Here is a 21,517-nt window from a genome sequence, read left to right on the forward strand (position 1 = left end):
AGCAACACCAAATCACACTTTCTTCCATAATATATCATTATTTTCAGTCAAAAAAAGCACAATAACCTTCTCTAAAATGAAATTCAATAATATTTTAAGACACTAAATACTTCTAAATTGGAAATATACTTAGAAATTAGTAATACCATTGTTGCTATTACTTTGGTCAAAATCGGCACTAGAACGCAATTTTGCCTCAATAAATCAAGAATAGCAACTGAACACATGTATTATAGCCTGTTAAAATGTAATTCAATGACATTTCCAGCTTTGAAGAACATGAAAACAGAAATACATTAGAAACTTCAAACTTAAGTGTCACCTGTGACATTTTAAGCAATGACACCAATGGTCACAAAAAGTACCAGAAGTCACATAAACACTAGATAAATATCAGCCATGGTAATGAATTCATGTTACCATACCGTAACATCCGCCCTACTGCTCAAATCTGCTAGTTTGTAGTAATTTAGTGTGTTAATAGTAAAACAAATCAAATTTCTTGAAAACCCTTATATTTATCTGGATTCGTCAAAAGCTTGAGTTTTGTCTTTTTCTTGATTGATACAACCCTGAAACATAAAAAAATAAAATTACAAGGAAATAATTAATTGTGTCAAAATCACAGTCTTTTGTGAGATGTCATAATATCATATTTGTAAATAGAATAACAGCTGAAAACATAATTTTTGGTGGCACTTTGTAATATCCAATATAAAGTGTTGCTTGTGACAATGTAAAATAGCGATGACACCAAAGGTCAACTTACCTTTTCTCCCTGGAGCCACACTGGAAAGGCAAATGAAAGTGCTGCACTTCAAAGACTGGTAAGAAGGGTGGATCAAAATTGCGAATCGCCATTTAACGAAACAAACTTCCACGTGTTCACGCATGTCGTGTTGCTTGTGACAAATGACACCAAAACCAATAAACCTCAATATCGGTAAAACGGTATACATTTACTCCAAGATTTGAGTTCAGATAGTAAATCTATGCTTTTGTCTCATAATAAAACATTTTATAAACATTAAACATGAGCTTTAAAGTTTCGTGTCGAGTCTTAGTATTGTGCTGTGTTTGATGACACCAAAGGTCACAAGCAACACCAACTTTTTAAGAACTCCATATGAAACTTATTCAGATATGTAATATACTGCAATTGCGTTTAAAAGTAAATTTGACTTTATACTATCAGTCAAATTTCAATCATGTGAGCTAGAACATCAAATTTAATTTCTACATGATTTCTAAAAAGGTGATGCGTTGACCTCGTTTTAAGCACATGCCAAACAGCATTCAAATTTCACTTTCAAGTTGTTTATTTCATATTCTGTTGAACAGAGTATGTTGAGCTATCTCATTTTATCTCTTCTTCATATTATCAATTGATTACAAGCATTAACCCAATGAAAAAAGCCCATAATTAAGTAAAAATCAAATTTTCTTAACACTGGTATCAGGCGGGCACCTTTTGACCTTGGCTCATATATATTATGCGACAACCCATCTCAAATCCAGCCCCATGCTCCTAAATGACCAGGCTACGCCGCTGAGTAGTAGTAGTAGTAGTTGTTGTTGTTGTTGTTGTTGTGATGATGCAGATGATGATGATGGTGATGACGACGACGACGATGATGATGATGTTGATGATGATGTTATAATAATACTAAGATAAGAAGAAAAAGCTTTATTGTCCAAAGAGAGAAATTTTGTTCTTGGCATCTGGTTGGTTAACACGACACATTCAAAATTATCGGCCATGTAAACAAATTGATGTTGATTTTTATGCGATCTTCTCACGTTAATTTGTTCTGAACAAAACTTGAAAAGACTTTGTGTTGGCCTTCATGTTCCTGGGAAGAAAGAAAATGCATTGTTGACATTTTGTGCCAATTTTAATATTATAATGTGTATGATTGTAGAGATAGGCTGTTGTGTGTGTGTGTGTGTGTGTGTGTGTGTGTGTGTGTGTGTGTGTGTGTGTCCTATCACTTTCTTTCATATTATTATTATTATTATTATTATTATTATTATTATTATTATTATTATTATTCATTTGCATTTTTATGCGTGTCGTACATTGTTTGTCGATTGTATTGTACATTGGCTCATATTCACTTCAGGTGTTCAAAGGACAGGACTTATTTCACCAGTTAGCTATCGTACTCTGGTGTAAAATGTGTTTTTTAAAATTTGGCCAGAAAACTCGTCCTTCAAATAACGATCGATTTGTCTGACCCTCGTCTTGGCTAAAACTCTCAAACCTGGGACTTCGCGAAGTCCCAGGTTTGAGAGTTTTTGTCAAGATGAGAGTCATTTAAGTCGATTCGATATTTGAAGAATTAGTTTTCTGGCCAAATTTTTAAATACATATTTTTTTCAAGAGTACGGCAGTTAACTGGTTAATTGCCGTGATTGGTCGTCGCCTTCGGTTTTGGCACATCAGCATAATATGCCTAATTCAAATTAATTAGGGATGTTACAACTTGTTGATTGACAGGAAGGATTTACCACCGTATTCACACAAAACATTTTATTTTAATTTAGTTACGAAACCCTTAATTACTTCAAATTAAAATAATGTTGTCGATCGATTAAAATTACGTTCAACTAACCAAAAAAAAAAGTCTTTTACCTGACTTCTTTGGGTTATTATGTTTGGACTTTTTGACGAATTTAGAGCCATTTTATCGATTGATAAAAATTATTTGGTGGTAAAATGTAAAAAAATTCTGGCTAATGTTGAAAAAAAAACCCAAAAGTGTTTTGCTAGTTTGAGTTGACAGTTAGGCAATTTATAATCAGTAACACATCGTTAATAGGAGTTGACAAGTGAACATCGTTTTTGTTTTCGTTCATTTCAATTTCTTATCGGTTTTCAGTTCTCAAACAGGATTTTGTGACACATGGATCGTGTTTCGTTGTGTATATGGGTTTATATTTGTGTGTGTAATATTTAGATATGTGTAAAGCTGGTATTATGTCGATGTGAAGTGAATGACAAAAAGTAAAGTTAAAAGTTAAAATGACCTGAAATGTATAATTTTGGGTTTATGGACTTGTGAAATTATATTTAGACCGTCTATTTACTTGTCAGTTTCAGCATCATTGGAGTATTCAGTCCAATATAATACCGTTTTGAGACGATGGGGCACATATTAAATTGAGCTTTTATATAGAGCAATATCCACTAAACTTGCTTAAAGCGCTTTACAAGGGGTCCCTGGTCAACAGCAACATTTAACATTTAGGACGGAACATGACGCCTGTTAGGCGAAATTATATTATTTTTTTTCGGACAGAGACAACGCTGTTACCGGCCATGTACTTATTTTACACCCGAGTACGGTTTAAAAATGCGAATAAAGGGCCTTTTCTAAGGACTCAACTGTGAAACTAAGGAAGTCCTTCCAAAAATATGATCGATGACTCGGTTGGGCGAGAACCTGAATGAACGCTCCCATTAATGTGACCCACTATCCTTGTCTGGTATATTAGTATTATATAGGAATAAACCGGATCCTTAAAACGGAAGAAAAGTCTGACTGACAGACAGACAGACAGATTGCCTTGCGTTGGTGTGATCTAAGTCAACAGGCTTTACTTACGACTTACGAAGTCGGCTTCTCTTCCTCTTTGACCTTTGACATCGATCCTCAAGATTTTCTGTTGTGTGGGATGTCTCGTGGTTCCTCAAGATCTCATTGTGAATTTGAATTTATTGACTTTGTTAGTTGTCGATCGTTTTAACCAGTTAACTGGTAAAAAAACAAAAAAAAAAAAAACAAAAAAAAAAAAAAAAAAACCATGTACCTATTAAAAAATTTGGCCAGAAAAATCGTCCTTGAATTATCTATCGATTTAAATTACCTTTATCTTGGAAAAATCTCTCAACCCTGGGCGAAGTCCCAGACTTGAGAGTTTTTGCCAAGAATTATTATTATTATTATTATTATTATTATTATTATTATTATTATTATTATTATTATTATTATTATTATTATTATTATTATTATTATTATTATTATTATTTTGTAGTGGAATATTTTTATATTGTTACAGTTTAGCAAAGTGCAAAATACCCAATTCGATGAAAACAACTATAGTATTAAGTTTGCCAAATTATTTATTTAATTTCAAAGCTGTTGTGTGCGGGATGACAAATTAATTTATGACTTTTCAGATAAAGTCATGCAGTAGATCTAATAACAAGGATAAGCTTCATGTGATCCAAGGCGTCAATGACCCATTACAGTTCTAGTCTAGTACTAGGAGTAGCTCTATAAAGGATTAGAAGTGTGTCAATTCAAACTATCTACAATGGGAAATTTTATGTCACGTAAGTTGAAATAATATGTCTGTGGTTCTTTGTTTCTTTCTCTTTTTCTTTTTTTCGTTATTTCTTTATCTTTCTATTCCATTGCTTGTTTGTTTGTTTTTCTCTTTTTTGTTTATTTTAGATATATTTTATTTGTTTTATATATTTTATAGTTATCGTTCATTCAGTCTTATTTTCTATTAAACATCTGTATTTTGATGTCTTAAATGTACCCCATATTTAAACTGGTTTCGTTATTTTGTTTTTGTTTTATTTTCTTTTATGCTGTGTCCGGTACTGTTTAGTGTGTTCATTTTTTTTAAAAAACGAAATATATTTCGTAAGTAATCCTTCTTTGTTTAGATTTTCTTTATCTTCACACACAAACACAGACACTCACACGCACATACATACAAACACATTCTCTCACTCTCTCTCTCTCTCTCTCTCTCTCTCTCTCTCTCTCTCTCTCTCTCTCCCTCTCAATTTCCCTCTCTCTCTCTCTCTCTCTCTCTCTCTCTCTCTCTATATTATATATATATATATATATATATATATATATATATATATATATTCAGCATGAAGACAATTGTTTGGTTGTCAGCCTTAAGCAGCTCATGAATGTGGTGGGCGTTCTGCGGGGGTTTAATCAATATAATCCGACACGGTACTATTTGCAGGTCTGACAATCCAAATTGTTTTGGGCCCATCGTTATAATGGAAACATTCTCAAGCCAACGCAGAGTTAAACAATTTTTAAAAAATAAAAAAAATTGTTCATTACAACAATGTTGGGGGTCCCGATAGCTCAGTTGTTATAGAGCACTCGCTTCACACTCAAAGGGACCAAGATCGATCCCGGGTGCAGTCGATATTTTTAAAAATATGATCCCTCTGACCACCAAGTAGTGAATGGGTAGCTGAGTCTTGTTAGATTTTGCGGAAAGTACTTTGCGATAGACTATCGTCCTCTCCAAAGGATAGCAAACAATTGCTATTGTCCGTTTCACGCTATAGAAACCGGGATAAACTCCGGCTGCATGGGCTTAATGGGTCTGAAGGACTCCTCACGACAATGTTAAATCAAACCATTAAAATGCTAAAGCATGCACGTCGATTTAATCGGAAGACATGGAATAAAATTAACATTTTCAATCGTCATTAAGGTTTTTAAAAAAAAATTGTCAGAAATTTGTTGTTACCCATGTATTTTATTTGCCCTAAATTCAACTACAATGCTGAGAGGGGGGAGGGGGGGGGGGAAGGGGAAATCGGGTGGGGTGGGGGGGGGGGGCGGCTGTGAGTCATGTTTTTAAAAAAAACCTAAAATGTTGTTGGTGTCATTTCTAATGGCTGGCGAGTTACGCTTCATTGGAAAACCTAAATAAAATAAATACGAAACAATCTTTCTAATGTTGTTTAATTGGATCTTGTTGACATCATAATATGTATTTGGGTTATTGATTTTGTATGTTTCTTTGTCAATCCGCTTACTCTTTTCTTATGTATATCTTCTCTCTCTCTCTCTCTCTCTCTCTCTCTCTCTCTCTCTCTCTCTCTCTATATATATATATATATATATATATATATATATATATATATATATATATATATATTATATATATATGTCAATATGTGTGGGTTGACCAAACGTTACTTTCACCACTCAACTCTTGCAATACTCTCGGTGTCAATCTCTCAGATTTTGGATCAGAATTTAATTTTGTCAATATGTCTGGGTTGACCAAACGTTACTTTCACCACCCATGCAATCCTCTCGGTAACAGTCTCTGTTTTTTGAATCAGGATTTTGTCAATACTGTGACATTCTACACAAAAGTGACCTTTTCATACAGCCCAGTAATATTATTATTCCCTAAGGCATGTTTAAGTTACACCGACTGACAATACAATGGGAAAAAGAAAAAGAGAGAGAAAAAAAATGAGCATATATATAGCTCAACGTCCACTAAACGTGCTCAAAGCGCTTTACATAGGTCCTTAGCTAACAGGAACACTTAACATGTTGGACGAGACTTAATGCCTGTTAGGAAATATTATGTACAATTTTCATAAAAGCCTTAGTCGTAAAAAGTACGATGTCAGAGCCATAATGCCCATGGAGTCTAGATGGTCCCAGTGACCCTAGCGTGAAACGGACATAAACAATCAATTACTTGTTACTCTTTGGGTATGACATAAATCGATCGAATAAATTCTTTCCGCCAGATCAAAAAGTCCCAGCTCCCCAATCACTACAAAGGTTGAAAAGGGTGGGGTGTGTGTGTGTGGGGGGGGGGGGGGGGGGGGGGTTGAGAACAAATTTAACTGTATGCCGGGTCAATACCGATCGGTCCCTTTTATTGAGAGACGAGACGAGTGCACCAGCAATACGATTCAATAGTCTAATGTCACGCAACGGCGGCCATCTTGGTTCTAAACAAAGAAAATCATTACTTTTTATTTTTCATGCTGGCTAGAACTTTTCATATGCCTTGTGATCAGAATGTGTAAAAGTCAAAACATGATCAAATGTATGTGTTTTTTTCCCTCTGGATACCCTTTATGCTCGCCGGAGAAATATTTCATATGGTCGTCCGCCATTGTTCCGATAGTTTAGAGCCAGTGTTACTAAGTTACCATACGTCATTAGGAAGGAAGTGACGCTAAGACTATTGAATCCTATTGAACTATCCGAACTAGCAAAAGCCTTAAATAAACATGTTATGAAGGGGGAAAATATAACAACAACAAACAAAAAAATAAAAACAAAACAAAACAAAAAACAAACAACAACAGAAATCAAAGAAACAAACAAACAAAACAAAACAATAATATAAATAACAAAGAAATCGCACTTGACGCCAGAGCGTGCTTGAGACACAAGTACCCTTGTCCCTTTGTATTTTAGACTTGTCATTATCACTGGTTTGAAGTGTCGTTTCGTTGACTATGTAACCAGTTCCCTCTAACTTGTCGGAGTAAACATTTGCCAGAATGTTAATTTAAAGTAAAAAAGACTAGAAATGAGAAATGTCAGTTGTTTGCAATTTGATAAATTGTGTTGTTTGTTTTTTTTTCTCTCTCAATAAATATTATAAATTTATGTGCGGCTATGTGGTCTTGTGGTATGACACTCGGATCGGTCCTGGGTTCGTGCCTCGCTGGGCGCATAGTTGAGTCCTTGGAACAGGCTCACATTCTCTCACCGTACTCAGGTGTATAATGAGTACCTGGTCGTTAACATGTCTCGTTTTATATGTTTCGTGTTGCTGTTGGTCAGGGAACCTGTGTAGAACGCTTTGAGCATGTTTTGTGGATATTACGCTATATAAAAGCTATCCTTTGAAAAAAATAATCATAGTTCATGTTTTGGAAAATAAATTCAATTTACAGCACGTTGTTCACCCCGATATACCGTTTTGAGGCGACGGGTCACATTGTAACAAGGATGTTGTATCCAAAAGCCAAATTGAATGTCAGAATTTCATAAATTATAGAGAAGGGTGTGTTTTAATCAATATGTTTGCGTGTCTGTATGTATGGGTGTGTGTGTGTGTGTGTGTGTGTGTATGTGTGTGTGTTTGTGAATTTGTTTATGCATTTGTGCGTGTATGTTGTGAAAGCCCGCGGGGGGTGGGGGATGAAAATTCGTTATTTGTAAAAATCGTTCATGCTTGTCTTGTGAAGAAGAAAGAAGAAGAAAACCGCAAATGCTGTCATGGAAGAAGAAGAAGAAGAAAGAAGAAGAAGGAAGAAGAGAAGAAGAAAAGAAGAAGAAGAAGAAGAAGAAGAAGAAAGAAGAAGAAGAAGAAAGAAGAAGAAGAAGAAGAAGAAGAAGAAGAAGAAGAAGAAGAAGAAGAAGAAGAAGAAAGAAGAAGAAGAAGAAGAAGAAGAAGAAGAAGAAGAAGAAGAAGAAGAAGAGAAGAAGAAGAAGAAGAAGAAGAAGAAAGAAAAGAAGAAGAAGAAGAAGAAGAAGAAGAAGAAGAAGAAGAAGAAGAAGAAGAAGAAGAAGAAGAAGAAGAAGAAAGAAGAAGAAGAAGAAGAAGAAGAAGAAGAAGAAGAAGAAGAAGAAGAAAAGGGAAGAAGAAAGAAGAAGAAGAAGAAGAAGAAGAAGAAGAAGAAGAAGAAGAAGAAGAAGAAGAAGAAGAAGAAGAAGAAGAAGAAGAAGAAGAAGAAGAAGAAGAAGAAGAAGAAGAAGAAGAAGAAGAAGAAGAAGAAGAAGAAGAAGAAAAGAAGAAGAAGAAGAAGAAGAAGAAGAAGAAGAAGAAGAAGAAGAAGAAGAAGAAGAAGAAAGAAGAAGAAGAAAAGAAGAAGAAGAAGAAGAGAAGAAGAGAAGAAGAAGAAGAAGAAGAAGAAGAAGAAGAAGAAGAAGAAAGAAGAAGAAGAAGAAGAAGAAGAAGAAGAAGAAGAAGAAGAAGAAGAAAAGAAGAAGAAGAAGAAGAAGAAGAAGAAGAAGAAGAAGAAGAAGAAGAAGAAGAAGAAGAAGACATTGGATCAGTCCGTAGCCACCATTAACTTATAGAGCAGTAAAGTTAGGTGCCCAAAACGTAAACAAAGGTCGAGAAGCACGTGGCAAACCACATGTTCCTGTCTTGACAGCTCACGTTCCAATGTAAATAATAGAAAAAAATAACCTTTAAAATTTGGCTGTTCGGTGGCAAAAGAAACACATATTCATAAATACTCGATCATGCATCAAATAATGTCTAGATATGGATATTTTATGGAACAAAAGGTAAAATTTTCTAAAATTTATCAAAAGTTACAGTCTATCTATTTTTAGACCAGAGCAAATTATTGCGCTGGTGTGAACAAAACGAGAATTATTCGGAGCCTGATTTTCATAATAATTTAGCCTTATATTATTATTTCTGCAACTGTTAGATTTTATGTAAACATATTTTTAATACTGAAAGTGTATTGCCTACAACTCAAACTACAAAATTGGGAGACCTATATTGTGCGTAAATTATTCCGGTCCCTAACGGAAATCACTAGCAACTTGTTATTGTTTACGTTTGGGGCACCTAACTTGACTGCTCTATAGATAGAATGCGCTTGGCCAAGGAGTTCACAACATTGCCATCCGGAAGTATAACGGACCAACACACAAACTCTGTGTAACCATGAACTTTTATAGTCTGGTTAATACAGTTTAGTGAGAACAACTCACAAACGCGGATGGCAAAAACAATAATAAAGGCCTGAGTGACGTCATCTGCATACTATCTATAGCCTGGCACTGACCGTAGCCATCGTTAACATATAGCCTGACCTTGACCCAAAAAAAAAAGAAACGTCAAAAGACCAGTCTTTTGCCGCAAAAGAAAACAAATCGTGAGTTGTATTCAATAGTTCAACCAATGGAATCACTTGTTTCCATGAGCTCTACTAACGACAACTCACGAGACGCTGCACAAACGTAAAGAATGATGTCAAACGACAAGTCCTCGAGGGTTCTTGCGTAGCCATCGTTAAGTGATAGCCTGACAGTAGAATCGTCGCCATCGTTATGTTTACGAAGGCCACGCAAGAACCCTCTAGGACTGGCAGTTTGACGTCATTTTTTAGGTTTGTGTTGCGTCCAGTGAGTTGTCGTTAGTAGATCTCATGGAAACAAGTTATTTCATTGGTTGAACTATTGAATACAACTCACGATTTGTTTTCTTTTGTGGCAAAAGACTGGCATTTTGACGTCATTTTTTGGTCAGTGTCAGCCTGTAAGTTAACGGTGGCTACGGTTCTAGTGTCAGACTGTAAGTTAACGGTGGCTACGGTTCTAGTGTCAGACTGTAAGTTAACGGTGGCTACGGTTCTAGTGTCAGCCTGTAAGTTAACGATGGCTACGGTTCTAGTGTCAGACTATAAGTTAACGGTGGCTACGGTTCTAGTGTCAGACTATAAGTTAACGGTGGCTACGGTTCTAGTGTCAGACTATAAGTTAACGGTGGCTACGGTTCTAGTGTCAGACTATAAGTTAACGATGGCTACGGTTCTAGTGTCAGACTATAAGTTAACGATGGCTACGGTTCTAGTGTCAGACTATAAGTTAACGATGGCTACGGTTCTAGTGTCAGACTATAAGTTAACGATGGCTACGGTTCTAGTGTCAGACTATAAGTTAACGATGGCAGTCCCCACACCCTCCCACAGAAAACAATACGGCGGTGACTAGTCACTGGTTTACCAGATTGAACAGATTCCTATCATCTTACTGGCCCTTGAAATCGATAGGCCTCAACTTTTTAGGGCACTTGATCCAATGGGATTCAATAGTCTGATGTCACGTCGCCCAGCAACGGCGGCCATCGTGGTTCTGCTAAACAAAGAAAATCGTTACTTTTTATTCTTCATGCTGGCTAGAACTTTTCATATGTCTTGTGATCAGAATGTGTAAAAGTCAAAACATGATCAGATTTATAATGGGTTTTTATGCTCGTCGGATAAATATTTCATAAGGGCGTCCGCCATTGTTTCGATAGTTTAGAGCCAGTTACTAAGTTACCATGCGTCATTATGAGGGAAGTGACGTTACGACTGTTGAAGAGTATTTGTACTGGGCGTTGTGATTATCAAAAGCTACTCGTAATCCGATAAGAGGGATGAAAAGAGGAGCAAATGCATTTACTCAATAATATTAATATGTGATTCATCGATTCCAAACGGTGTTATATCGGGATGGTTTCGATGCTGGAAAGTTAATTTATTGAATGAAACTCTGGTACGGTATATATATCTAGATGGAACGAATTTGACGTCACTCAGCTTTTTGTTATTGTTTTTAGACAGCCATTTTATTGATTAGATCTCACTAAATTCTATCGATCAGATTAGAAACGTTTAAGGTAACACATCGTTTTCTGTGTTGGTACGTAATATCTGCTTGCATATGTCGTGAGTATTTTACCTAAACGCATAGCATCATTGATTCTTAATTGAGGAGAAGGAGTATCAATTCTTTTAGTAAGGAAAACTAAAATTTCATATTTTTGTATGTTTTTAGTGCGTCTATGTGGTCTTGTGGTATGACACTCGCTTTCGGGTCGGAGGGTCCTGGGTTCGAGCCTCGCTCGGCGCATAGTTGAGTCCTTGGAAAAGACTCTTTACTCACATTCTCTCACCGTACTCAGGTGTAAAATGAGTACCTGGCCGTTAGCAGCGTTGTCTCTGTCCGAAAAATTTTTTTGTAATATCGCCTAACAGGCGTCATGTTTCGTCCTACATGTTAAGTGTTGCTGTTGGCCAGGGAACCCTTGTAAAGGGCGTTGAAATAATAAAATTAAAAAAAAAAAAATTCCCTTTATTCATCCCATAGGGGAAATTTGTCTCTAGGGTCTATTCCAAGGGAAGACTGGAATAACCCAGGCGTCAGCCGCAGTGCAGCGCCGCAAATTGAGCTAGGGCGAGGTGACTTGCTCAAGGCCACACAGCGCAGCGGGTAATCGAAACTCGGTACCTTTCGGGTACGAAGCGAAGACCGTACCACTGGGCCACGCTGTCCCATAAGCACGCTTAGTAGATATTGCGCAATAGAAAAAAGCTTCATTTTTTTTTTCTATTGTAGGGTTTAGTTTTCAGTACCCGCTTCACTCTGACAGAGTACCCGATTGACGCGATGGCTCATATTTATTGGTTTTATAATAATTGAGCTTCTATATAGCGCAATATCCACTAAATGTGCTCAAAGCGCTTTACAAGGGGTCCCTGGTCAACAGCAACATTTAACATGTAGGACGGGACATGTCGCCTGTTAGGCGATATTCCATTTTTCGGACAAAGACAACGCTGTTAACGGCCAGGTACTTGTTTTACACCTGAGTACGGTGAGAGAATGTAAGTAAAGAACCTTTTCCAAGGACTCAACTATGTGCCGAGCGAGGCTCGAACCCAGGACCTTCCGATCCGAAAGCGAGTGTTATACCACTAGACCACATAGTCGCACATTGGTTTGGAATGTTGTCATCATCAATGAGAGTTAGTTGTCCATGACGCCATATTTATCTTTGACGTAGGATTATTATCTATCTGTTATCAATCTGTTATCAATCAATTATTGTCGTATCATAAAAAATATAATAGATAGTAAGCATAGAGAAAAGTTATCACAAAAGGCCATTGCTTTTTATTTTGTTTTGTTTTTTGTTTGTTTTTTTTTTTTTGTTGTTTTTTTTTTCGTTTTTTTTGTTTTGTTTTGGGGTTTGTTATTATTATTATTTGTTTGTTTTGTCTTTTTTTTTTTTGGTTCAAGTTGTTTTTGTTGTTTTTTTTTTTGTTTTTTTTTGTTTTTTTTTTGTTGGGTTTTTTTTTGTTTTGTTTTGTTTTTTTTGTTTTTTGTTTTTTTGTTGTTTTTTTTTGGGGGGGGGGGGGGGGGGGGGGGGGGGCGTTGATTGAACTTTGTTGCACATAACCCCGCCCCCAACACCCACTATCAACAGCGTTATATGGAAAGCGTTTTAATGAGAACCTTATGATAATAGTATTATCACTTTCGATGTCTATTTTAAAGAGTTGTCTTGTTTTAATCAGTTAACCGCCCGCTGTACTCCAGAAAAAACTGGTATTTAAAGATTTGGCCAGAAAACTCGTCCTTCAAATTATTATTATATCGATCGATTTAAATCGTCTTGGCTGATACTATAAAACAAGGGATTTTGCAGATAATTTTTTTTTTAAATCCGTTTATTCATCCCCATGGGGACATTTTTCTTTAGGGTCTATTCTAAGGGAAGACTGGAATAACCCAGGCGTCAGCCGCAGAATAGCGCCGCAAAGTGAGCTCGGGCGAGGTGACTTGCTCAAGGCCACACAGCGAAGCAGCGGGTGTTCGAACTCGGTACCTTTCGGGTACGAAGCAAAGACCTTGCCGCTGAGCCACGCTGCCCCTTATAATGATAAATAATATGAATCTGAAACACCACAAAACAATTTCATCGATATTTTAAAACCTCTTTTTGTAGAATGGGTTCAAGAAGGAAGTTTTCTTTACTTTTTTTCTTTTTCTGGACAACATTTCAGACAAAATTAAAGTTTTTTAAAGGCATTTATCGTCATCATTGAAGGTCGTTGACTATTTTTCTTTATTGTTTCACTGTTCATGTTGTTCAATAATTTGTCGGGTTTAGGACAGATAATAAATGGTCTATCTCGCGTTATAAAAACGTTTTGAGAGAGTCGCTTTGATGCCGTTTTTAAAATAGATTAGACACCTCTTTTATTTAAAGATCATTCATGTTTTTTTAAGGTTACAGGGTTTAACATGAAACGCCTACAAACAAACGTCACCCCATTAAAACAGTCAATACTTATTTGCATAAAAATAATATATTATCTCTTTACCAATTAACCATGCTTAGTGAGTTTCACGTACTTTTTCAAGCCCTCCTACTCCTACCAAGCAGGTCATGACATAATATTTGCCCTATAGATAGAACGAAGATGACGTCACTCAAGCATTTGTTATTGTATTTTGCCATCCGCGTTTGTGAGTGATTCTCACTAAACTGTATCAATCAGACTATAAAAGATCATGGTTACACAGTTTTGTGTGTTGGTCCGTTATACTTCCGGATGGCAATGTTATGAGCTTCTTCGCCAAGCGCATACTATCTATTGCAGACCTGCTTATTTTACAACGAAAAATTCGTAGAATTAAGACTTCTTGGCCCCGACTGCAGAGCTACAAAATGTGACTTTGACCGTAGCCATCGTTAAGTTATATACCCTGACACTGAAACCCAAAAAGACTGGCATTTTGACGTCATTATTTGGTTTTTGCACCGCCTAGTGAGTTCTCGTTAGTAGTGCCCATGGAAACAAGTGGTCCCATTGGTTGAACTATTGAATACAACTCACGATTTGTTTTCTTTTATGACCAAAGACTGGCATTTTGACGTCATTTTTGGTCAGTGTCAGGCTATAAGTTAACGATGGCTACGCTTTGACTCAATAAATTTTATTGAAAAGGAAAGTGCCATTTCCAGAGAACCTATATTTAGGACTTTGGAGTATTTTTTTTATCATGTTAAGGGCAAACTATAATGTTGAAAGATATTCTTTTGGTGACTTTTTCTTTTTTCCCTTGGAGATTACGAATTTCTGAAATTTCAATTAGGCAGCTCTGCTATCGCCTTTCGTCATCAATGCCCTATTACTTTGCAGCTTACGCCTGAGCTTAAAAACAAAAAACGAATACTGAGTGGGGTTCCTGACCTCCCAAAGTGGGGTTCCTGACCTCCCATAGTGGGCAGGGGGGTACATACTGTGTCTTCTATCCCCTTATATCTGTTTTCCAACATACTTTCTGTCTTTGTCTTGGAATGAGATTACTCGGTTTTGTCCTGGCCCTGGCCGGAGTCCTGGTTGGGAGGGAAACAGTCAAATGCATAGTTGTTGTTTTGGGAGATGATATTTTTTTCCTTGTAAATCATCTCTCTGTTATGTATTATATTTGTTATTTTGAATGTATAATTCAATCATTTGAGTGTATTCCTCTTTGTTGGATTTTGTAGTTTGTGTTCGGATGAGACTTATAGGTGATCTCAAACTTATTACATTGGTGGTATGCTCTTGGAATCTACATCTGATCCCTCTTTGTTCACAGTTCCCCAATGTCTTACTTTTTCTTGGGTGCTTTAATTGTAATTCTAGAACTTTTTACTATCCCATTTTCTTCCTTTTTACTGGCGCTGATATGACCTAAATGTGTTGCAAGCGCCGTAAAACCCTTAAAAACAAAAACAAACAAAAAAAAACGAAAACTTGAGCTTTTATATAGAGCAATATCCACTCTACGTGCTCAAAGCGTTTTACAAGGAGTCCCTAGCCATTTTATTGAGCTTGACACATGGGTATGTGTATAACTTTTGTAAACAAAGCAGCGTGTTTACATTTGCTACGAAAAATCCAGTTGTTGGACAGTAACAAATCATGTTATTTGATGACCTGGTTGGACAAAAACCTGAATATAGATCGACCCATTGGCTGTGGGTTGTTAGTTAACGGTTGATATCGGGGGCAAAATATACTTTGTTTTGAATTTGTGTCAAAAAATTGGCACGTATTAATAAAATTGACAAAAACTAACATAATTTTCAAAAGTGTATGCCTTGTATATTGACTGAATAACCAGAGACTCATACTATAAGATAAAAGTTTGAAAAAGGCATCCAAGTCAATATCTTGGCAGACATAGCAACAAATGGCAATTCGGTGGAAGCATCAGTTTCATTCATTGAAAATAACTAAGAATCTTCCCCTCCACCATCCGACTTTGGAACTACCTACCAACCATTTGTAAACAAGCCCTTTGGATTGATGACTTCAAAAAATCGCTCCCGGCTTCCCTCTAAAACCCCTGTTACTGAAAAGACGGCCATACAATCTTCAGCCTGAAGCTTTGGCCTTAATGGAAGAAGAAGTTATATTATGTAAAAGTGAAGCATATAAGTATCATTTGAAATAATTGCCCCACCATAAAATCTTTTTTACGTGCCGCCATTGATAAAAAGGCTCCATAGCAAGGCATATCGAACGTTATAATGATAGCAGTAGATTATGCTATAACGTCAAATTCTCTTGATTAGACAGTTGTCCCTGTAGGCTGATAATAAATAAAGATACTCTATTATAATACAAAAGTAAATTTAACACATGCCCACACGCGCGCACCCCCCCCCCCCCCCCCCCCGCAACAACAACAGAAAACACACACAAAAAAAAAAAAACAAACAAACAAACAAAAGAATTAACATGTTGACAAACTTAAAGGTTGATTCGTAATATTACGTAACATTTATAGCACAGAATGGGATCATATTATGATAAGACAGAGCTACTCCCTCGTCATCATAAGTTCATTGTATAGTGCCTTATAGCGACAAAAGAAGCGCGTATGTATGCAGAATGGTCAATTCGTAACATTGATTGAGAGGCATGGGACAGTTTGACGGCGGACTGTTGTAACAGGATTTTTGTCCCAAACGCATTCAAGAGGTCGCGGTCGTTGTGGTACCAAGTACGTTGTAGGTAGCCTTTTACAACGAGACGACAGACAGCCTGTGAGAAATCAGGTAGGGCGAATGTGTGCCGCCACTGACTACATACCTGACCGTTTTTACCTGTAGCTAGCTAAACTTGTCTTTTCTGGTCGTATCGGAGAAGCAGATTTTTGTCACATGTGCACTTATGTTAGGTGACATAAATGGTGACAAACACACGCCTTGCTAGATGAACACACCCATGCGGATTGCGGATTTATATTTTTATGGTGTGGACACGCGACTGTATCGATGCTCAATCAATGGGTTTTTTTTGTTTAAACTGCGTGTCTGTGCTATAATAAGCCTACTGTTATTCGATCCACAATACACGTGTGTTGTCTTATCTTGTGTATTCATTTGGAATTTGTATTTAATAAGACTCCAACGGAATATTATGGCTTGCCATTGTGTGTAATGTTATCGTGGATAAAGCCTGACATTCGTAGATGATTTTAATTTTAAGCTACACGACTGCAGTGATTACAATGCGTACAAAATTGTGACCCAGCTTTACAGAAGAATGTTTAGTCCGACATTGGCTCCGCCCCCTCGTGTTAAAACACGGAAATTGATATTGGCATTGATATCAAACGTATCTCTTTTGTGGCTCGTCTTTGATTAACCAGTTAACTGCCGTAGTATTAGTATAAAAAAATAATTAAAATTTGGCCAGAAAACTCGTCCTTCAAATATCGATCAATTTAAATGCCCTTCATCTTGGCAAAAACTCTTAACTCCGGGGTCTCGAGAAGTTTATGAATCTTTCGGTTTAGAGAAATAAAAATAAAACGTAAAATACTGTACACTTTACTTCACAATTTTCTCTGCATTTAAACATTTTAATTAGTATATAGGTGTAGAAAGATTTTTTAAAAAATTCAGAAATGGTCTCTTCACAAATTCAGCCCCAACGAGTCTATAGATAGTTCGAAGATGACGTCACTCAGGTCTTTGTTATTGTTTTTTGCCATCCGCGTTTATGGGTAATGCTCACTGAACTGTATTAACCCGACTATAAACGTTCATGGATACACACAGTTTTGTGTGTTGGTCCGTTATACTTCCGGATGGCAATGTTATGAGCTTCTTAGCCAAGCGCATACTATCTATAGATAGTATGCAGATGACGTCACTCAGGCCTTTGTTATTGTTTTTGCCATCCGCGTTTGTGAGTTGTTCTCACTAAACTGTATTAACCAGACTATAAAAGTTCATGGTTACACAGAGTTTTTGTGTTGGTCCGTTATACTTCCGGATGGCAATGTTGTGAGCTTCTTAGCCAAGCGCATACTATCTATAGTTGTCACAGATCACGACAAAGCACGGACCTTTTCCGTATAATATTAGAAACTGTAGATATGTAACTGTGACAATATTGAAATCGCAATTGCATTCGAATACCTGATTTATAGTTCAATGGATCTAACGTTGTATTTTTTTCATGACGTTACTTTGTAATATTCATTTCCCTGATATTCCTTTATGTAGGAACTGTTTGCACAACCAGATCGCATATTAATTTAGAATTTATTTATATTTGATTTTATCAGTGTAAAATATGATATTACAGTATCGTATGCTGTATTGTATCAAAACACTTTCTCCTTAAACCGACAAATCGTTCACATGGGAATATGGTTTGCCTAGACTTTTAATTTCTTTTATTGTGTCACTCATACAGGTCAGTGAGTGGGGGGACACACACACACACACACACACACACACACACACACACACACACATGCATTCGACCTGTGTTACTTCAGCAGCTAGGAGCTAAAATGGCCTCAAAATGTCCTGAATACCATGTCAACTAAAATTTTCAATTCTATTTATAAACCGTGTCATGTTTACTAAAAGTAAACAGACCATTGTATTCAATAATTATGTGTTGGAATAAATTACAAATTCGGTATCACTCCAGTGTTGAAATATGTTTCGACCCTTTCTAGTAGTCTAAAACTAAAGACCAAATAATTAACCAATTATTAACTGCCGTACTCTGGAAAGGCACGTATTTTGAAATTTGGCCAGAAAACTCGTCCTTCAAATATCAATCGATTTAAATGACCCTCATCTTGGCAAAAACTCTCAAACCTTTTAACCTCGCCAGGTCCCAGGTTTGATAATTTCTGCTAAGATGAATGTCATTTAAATCGATCGATATTCAAAGGACGAGTTTTCTGGCCAAATATTTTAATTTAATACGTGTCTTTTTACAGAGTACGACAATGAATGAGTTAATTACCATAGTGGGTACACAATACCACTGTGTAGAAGGGAACACACACATTGTTACATTGAGTCTGTAAATAATAATATTATAATGCCATTGTTCCACGCGCCAAATTCTTGTCAGGTTAGCGTGTGGTTTAATTACCGCTAGGATATCATTAAATTATGTACAAGAAGCTTTTGTGTTTTCATTTACAAAAAAAAAAAAAAAAAAAAAAAAAAATCGAAATGTTCCAATTGTTTCTCGTTGCTCCATTGATAAATTTTAACATTGCGGTCCTTTGTATTTCGTTTGCCATAGATCGTAGGACGAAAATGTTGATACATGTTCTTCTTTTACTTTTCTACATTGTTCTTCTCTGTTTTGAATTATTCATTCCTTCGTATCATATCAGATAGCTGTAATGAGCCAGACTGCTTTGTTATTTATTACGTCTTGCTTATTCAGTTGGCCATTTGTCTATTTATTTTCGTTTTAGGGTTTCGTCTTTCCATTATGCAACTCCATTTTCTCGAATCGTTATTTCATGGAAAATCAGTGAAGCGTGAGAATATCTGGTCGTTTGTTTTTAATTGCTTTTCTATTGTACCTACAACAATATTATATTGATATCCAGATAATTATTATTTGGCTCTTTGTGCATACCTACCCAGACAAAAAAAAATACCTACATTATCGTTGACTAGAGACATTGTGTTTCGTGCTTTGGTCATTGTAGTAAATAATATGGAATCATTGAACCATGAACCGACTGTATCCATCTTGATTCTCTGAATTCCCTACCAAATGCCGTATAATATTATGCGACTGTGTTCTCAATAAATTGCTCTCGACATAACCATAAATATTTGACTCTTTTTGTTTGGACATCTACCGACCTGACCAAAAAGCCACTTATCGTTTACGAAAAAGATATTTACTGTTGTGGTCATTCTAGGACGATAGCCATCCAACCATGAACAAACTTTGTGCTCGGTGTGGAAAACCAGTCTATTTCGGTAGGTATACAACATTTATATTCTTACATCACCTGTGTTTATTGGGTTGGACAAGCTGATGGTGTGGTGGGAAAGCATTCAGGGTTTTATTTATTTATATATTTTATTTTGTTTTGTTTGTTTTGTTTTTGTTTTGTTTTGTTTTTTGATCGAATGCTCATATATTCTATTCGAACCACAAAGGTTTATTTTCCCTATCATGACCATTGAAGTCTGATTTTAAGATGTCTCAATCGACGTAACGCAGAACAGTTTTTAAATCTCTCCTTACCGGCCATTTTCCGGATTTTCACCAAAACTTCACACCCATCCTCTACAAAAATATATTTATTTCACTCAAACACAAAATCTGTTAGTATTTGCTGTACATATTTCTTTTTTGGTAGACGAGCTCTTCAACACTTTAACTGAAACAAACATTTTTGTTCAAATATTATGATGTACACAAGAAATTAGAATGACAAAAATGTTGGCTGCATCGTAATAAATGTGACGATTTACCTATGGGTGGGAAGGAGGGGGTTAAAGGAAGTTGCATTGTATAAGAAATTGAGTAACTTAGAGATATCAAAACATGTTTAATTATCAGTTTTATTTACTGAGTTTACGTGACGCGTCAGTTGTCAACGTGTGGATAGTATGTGATAAATCTTGCATATTCTCTTGTAACGTGCAGGCTTTGTAGTCTCACTAATTAACCAGTTGACTGTCGTAACTATGGGAAAACACGTATTCAAAAAATTTGGCCAGAATACTCGTCCTTCAAATATCGATCGATTTAAATGATTCTCATCTTGGCAAAAACTCTCAAACATGGGACTTAAATGAATACTTAGAGAAGTCCCAGGTTTGAGAGTTTCTGTCAAGATGAGGATCATTTAAATCGATCGATATTTGAAAGACGAGTTTTCTGGCCAAATTTAAAATAAAACATATTTTTCCGGAGTACGTCGGTTAATTGCTTAATCTAATTGTAGTTCTTGTTGCACGGGGACATCATTCATTCTCTCGTGTCATTTAGGGCCTAAAATATTTCATCCAAACACAACATGAATAGAGGGTTCAGTCGCGTTACAAGAAGAACAGCGGAGTGACACAGGTTCGATTCCATGATATATCAGAACTTACTCCAACTCGAGCATAATTTATATAGCGCAATATCTATTAAATGTGCTCAAAGCGCTTTACAAGGGATCCCTAACCAACAGCAACACTTAAGTGTAGGACGTGCACGACATTATTTTCTGTTCGAGACAATGCTGTTAACGGCCAGGTACTCATTTTACATTTGATTGCTGTGAGAGAATGTGAGTAAAGAACATTTTACAAGGATTCATCTTTGCGCCGCTCAGAGCTGGACTTGAACACTGGACCTTCCGGTCCGAAGTCGAGTTTCATACCACTAGACTACATAGCGGCACAAGCCCTCCCAAATACCCGCTACCGTCCACTGAACACTGAACAGTTTATGAATAGTCCAGTCTTATTATGTATTTGGCTGGAAAATATTTAATATTTTGCGGTTAACCAACACAATATCCTATGGACCACTTTGGCTATTTCATGCCTATACCTTCCCGTTAACAGCGTTGCCTCTGTCGGGGAAAAAATTGAAAACATCGCCCAAGAGACGCCAAGTCTCGTTCTAAATGTTACACGTTGCTGTTGGTCAGGACCCTTTGTAAAGCGCTTTGAGCACGTTTAGTGGATATTGCGCTATATAAAAGCTCAAGCTCAAGCTGAAAAGGGCTCTACTAAGGCCCCATAAAGAAATACCTACTTGTGTAGTTGATGGCAAAAGCCAAGCCAGTTTCGAGGCTGTATTTGTGATGACTTTGCACGTTATCTCGAACGAAATCGATGGTCATTTTTATTGTGGTCAATAGCGTCGGTCCTTATCGGTCAGGTGATGACTAACAGCCAA

The 21,517-nt window shown here is 36.5% G+C and overlaps 1 protein-coding gene across 12 annotated transcripts in view; it reads left to right on the forward strand.

Moving 5' to 3' along the window:
* Positions 1-21,517, forward strand: part of LOC144973497 (ras association domain-containing protein 4-like) — a 50,233-nt gene that overhangs the window by 6,198 nt on the left and 22,518 nt on the right. For 3 of the 12 annotated variants that reach the window (XM_078915992.1, XM_078915994.1, XM_078915990.1), the window contains exon 2: positions 4,063-4,339. In XM_078915992.1, coding sequence (XP_078772118.1) covers positions 4,321-4,339 — 19 coding nt within the window. In that variant the 5' untranslated portion in view covers positions 4,063-4,320. Of the gene's footprint in view, positions 1-2,781; positions 2,946-3,554; positions 3,707-4,038; positions 4,340-16,400; positions 16,690-19,073; positions 19,594-21,517 lie in introns of those variants that run through there. The other 9 variants (XM_078915989.1, XM_078915996.1, XM_078915988.1 and 6 more) reach the window with 9 other exon arrangements.

The sequence above is a fragment of the Berghia stephanieae genome, chromosome 5 (genome assembly GCF_034508935.2).
Source record: "Berghia stephanieae isolate SIO BIC M18660-M18661 chromosome 5, UCSD_Bste_1.3, whole genome shotgun sequence".
NCBI lineage: Eukaryota > Metazoa > Mollusca > Gastropoda > Nudibranchia > Aeolidiidae > Berghia > Berghia stephanieae.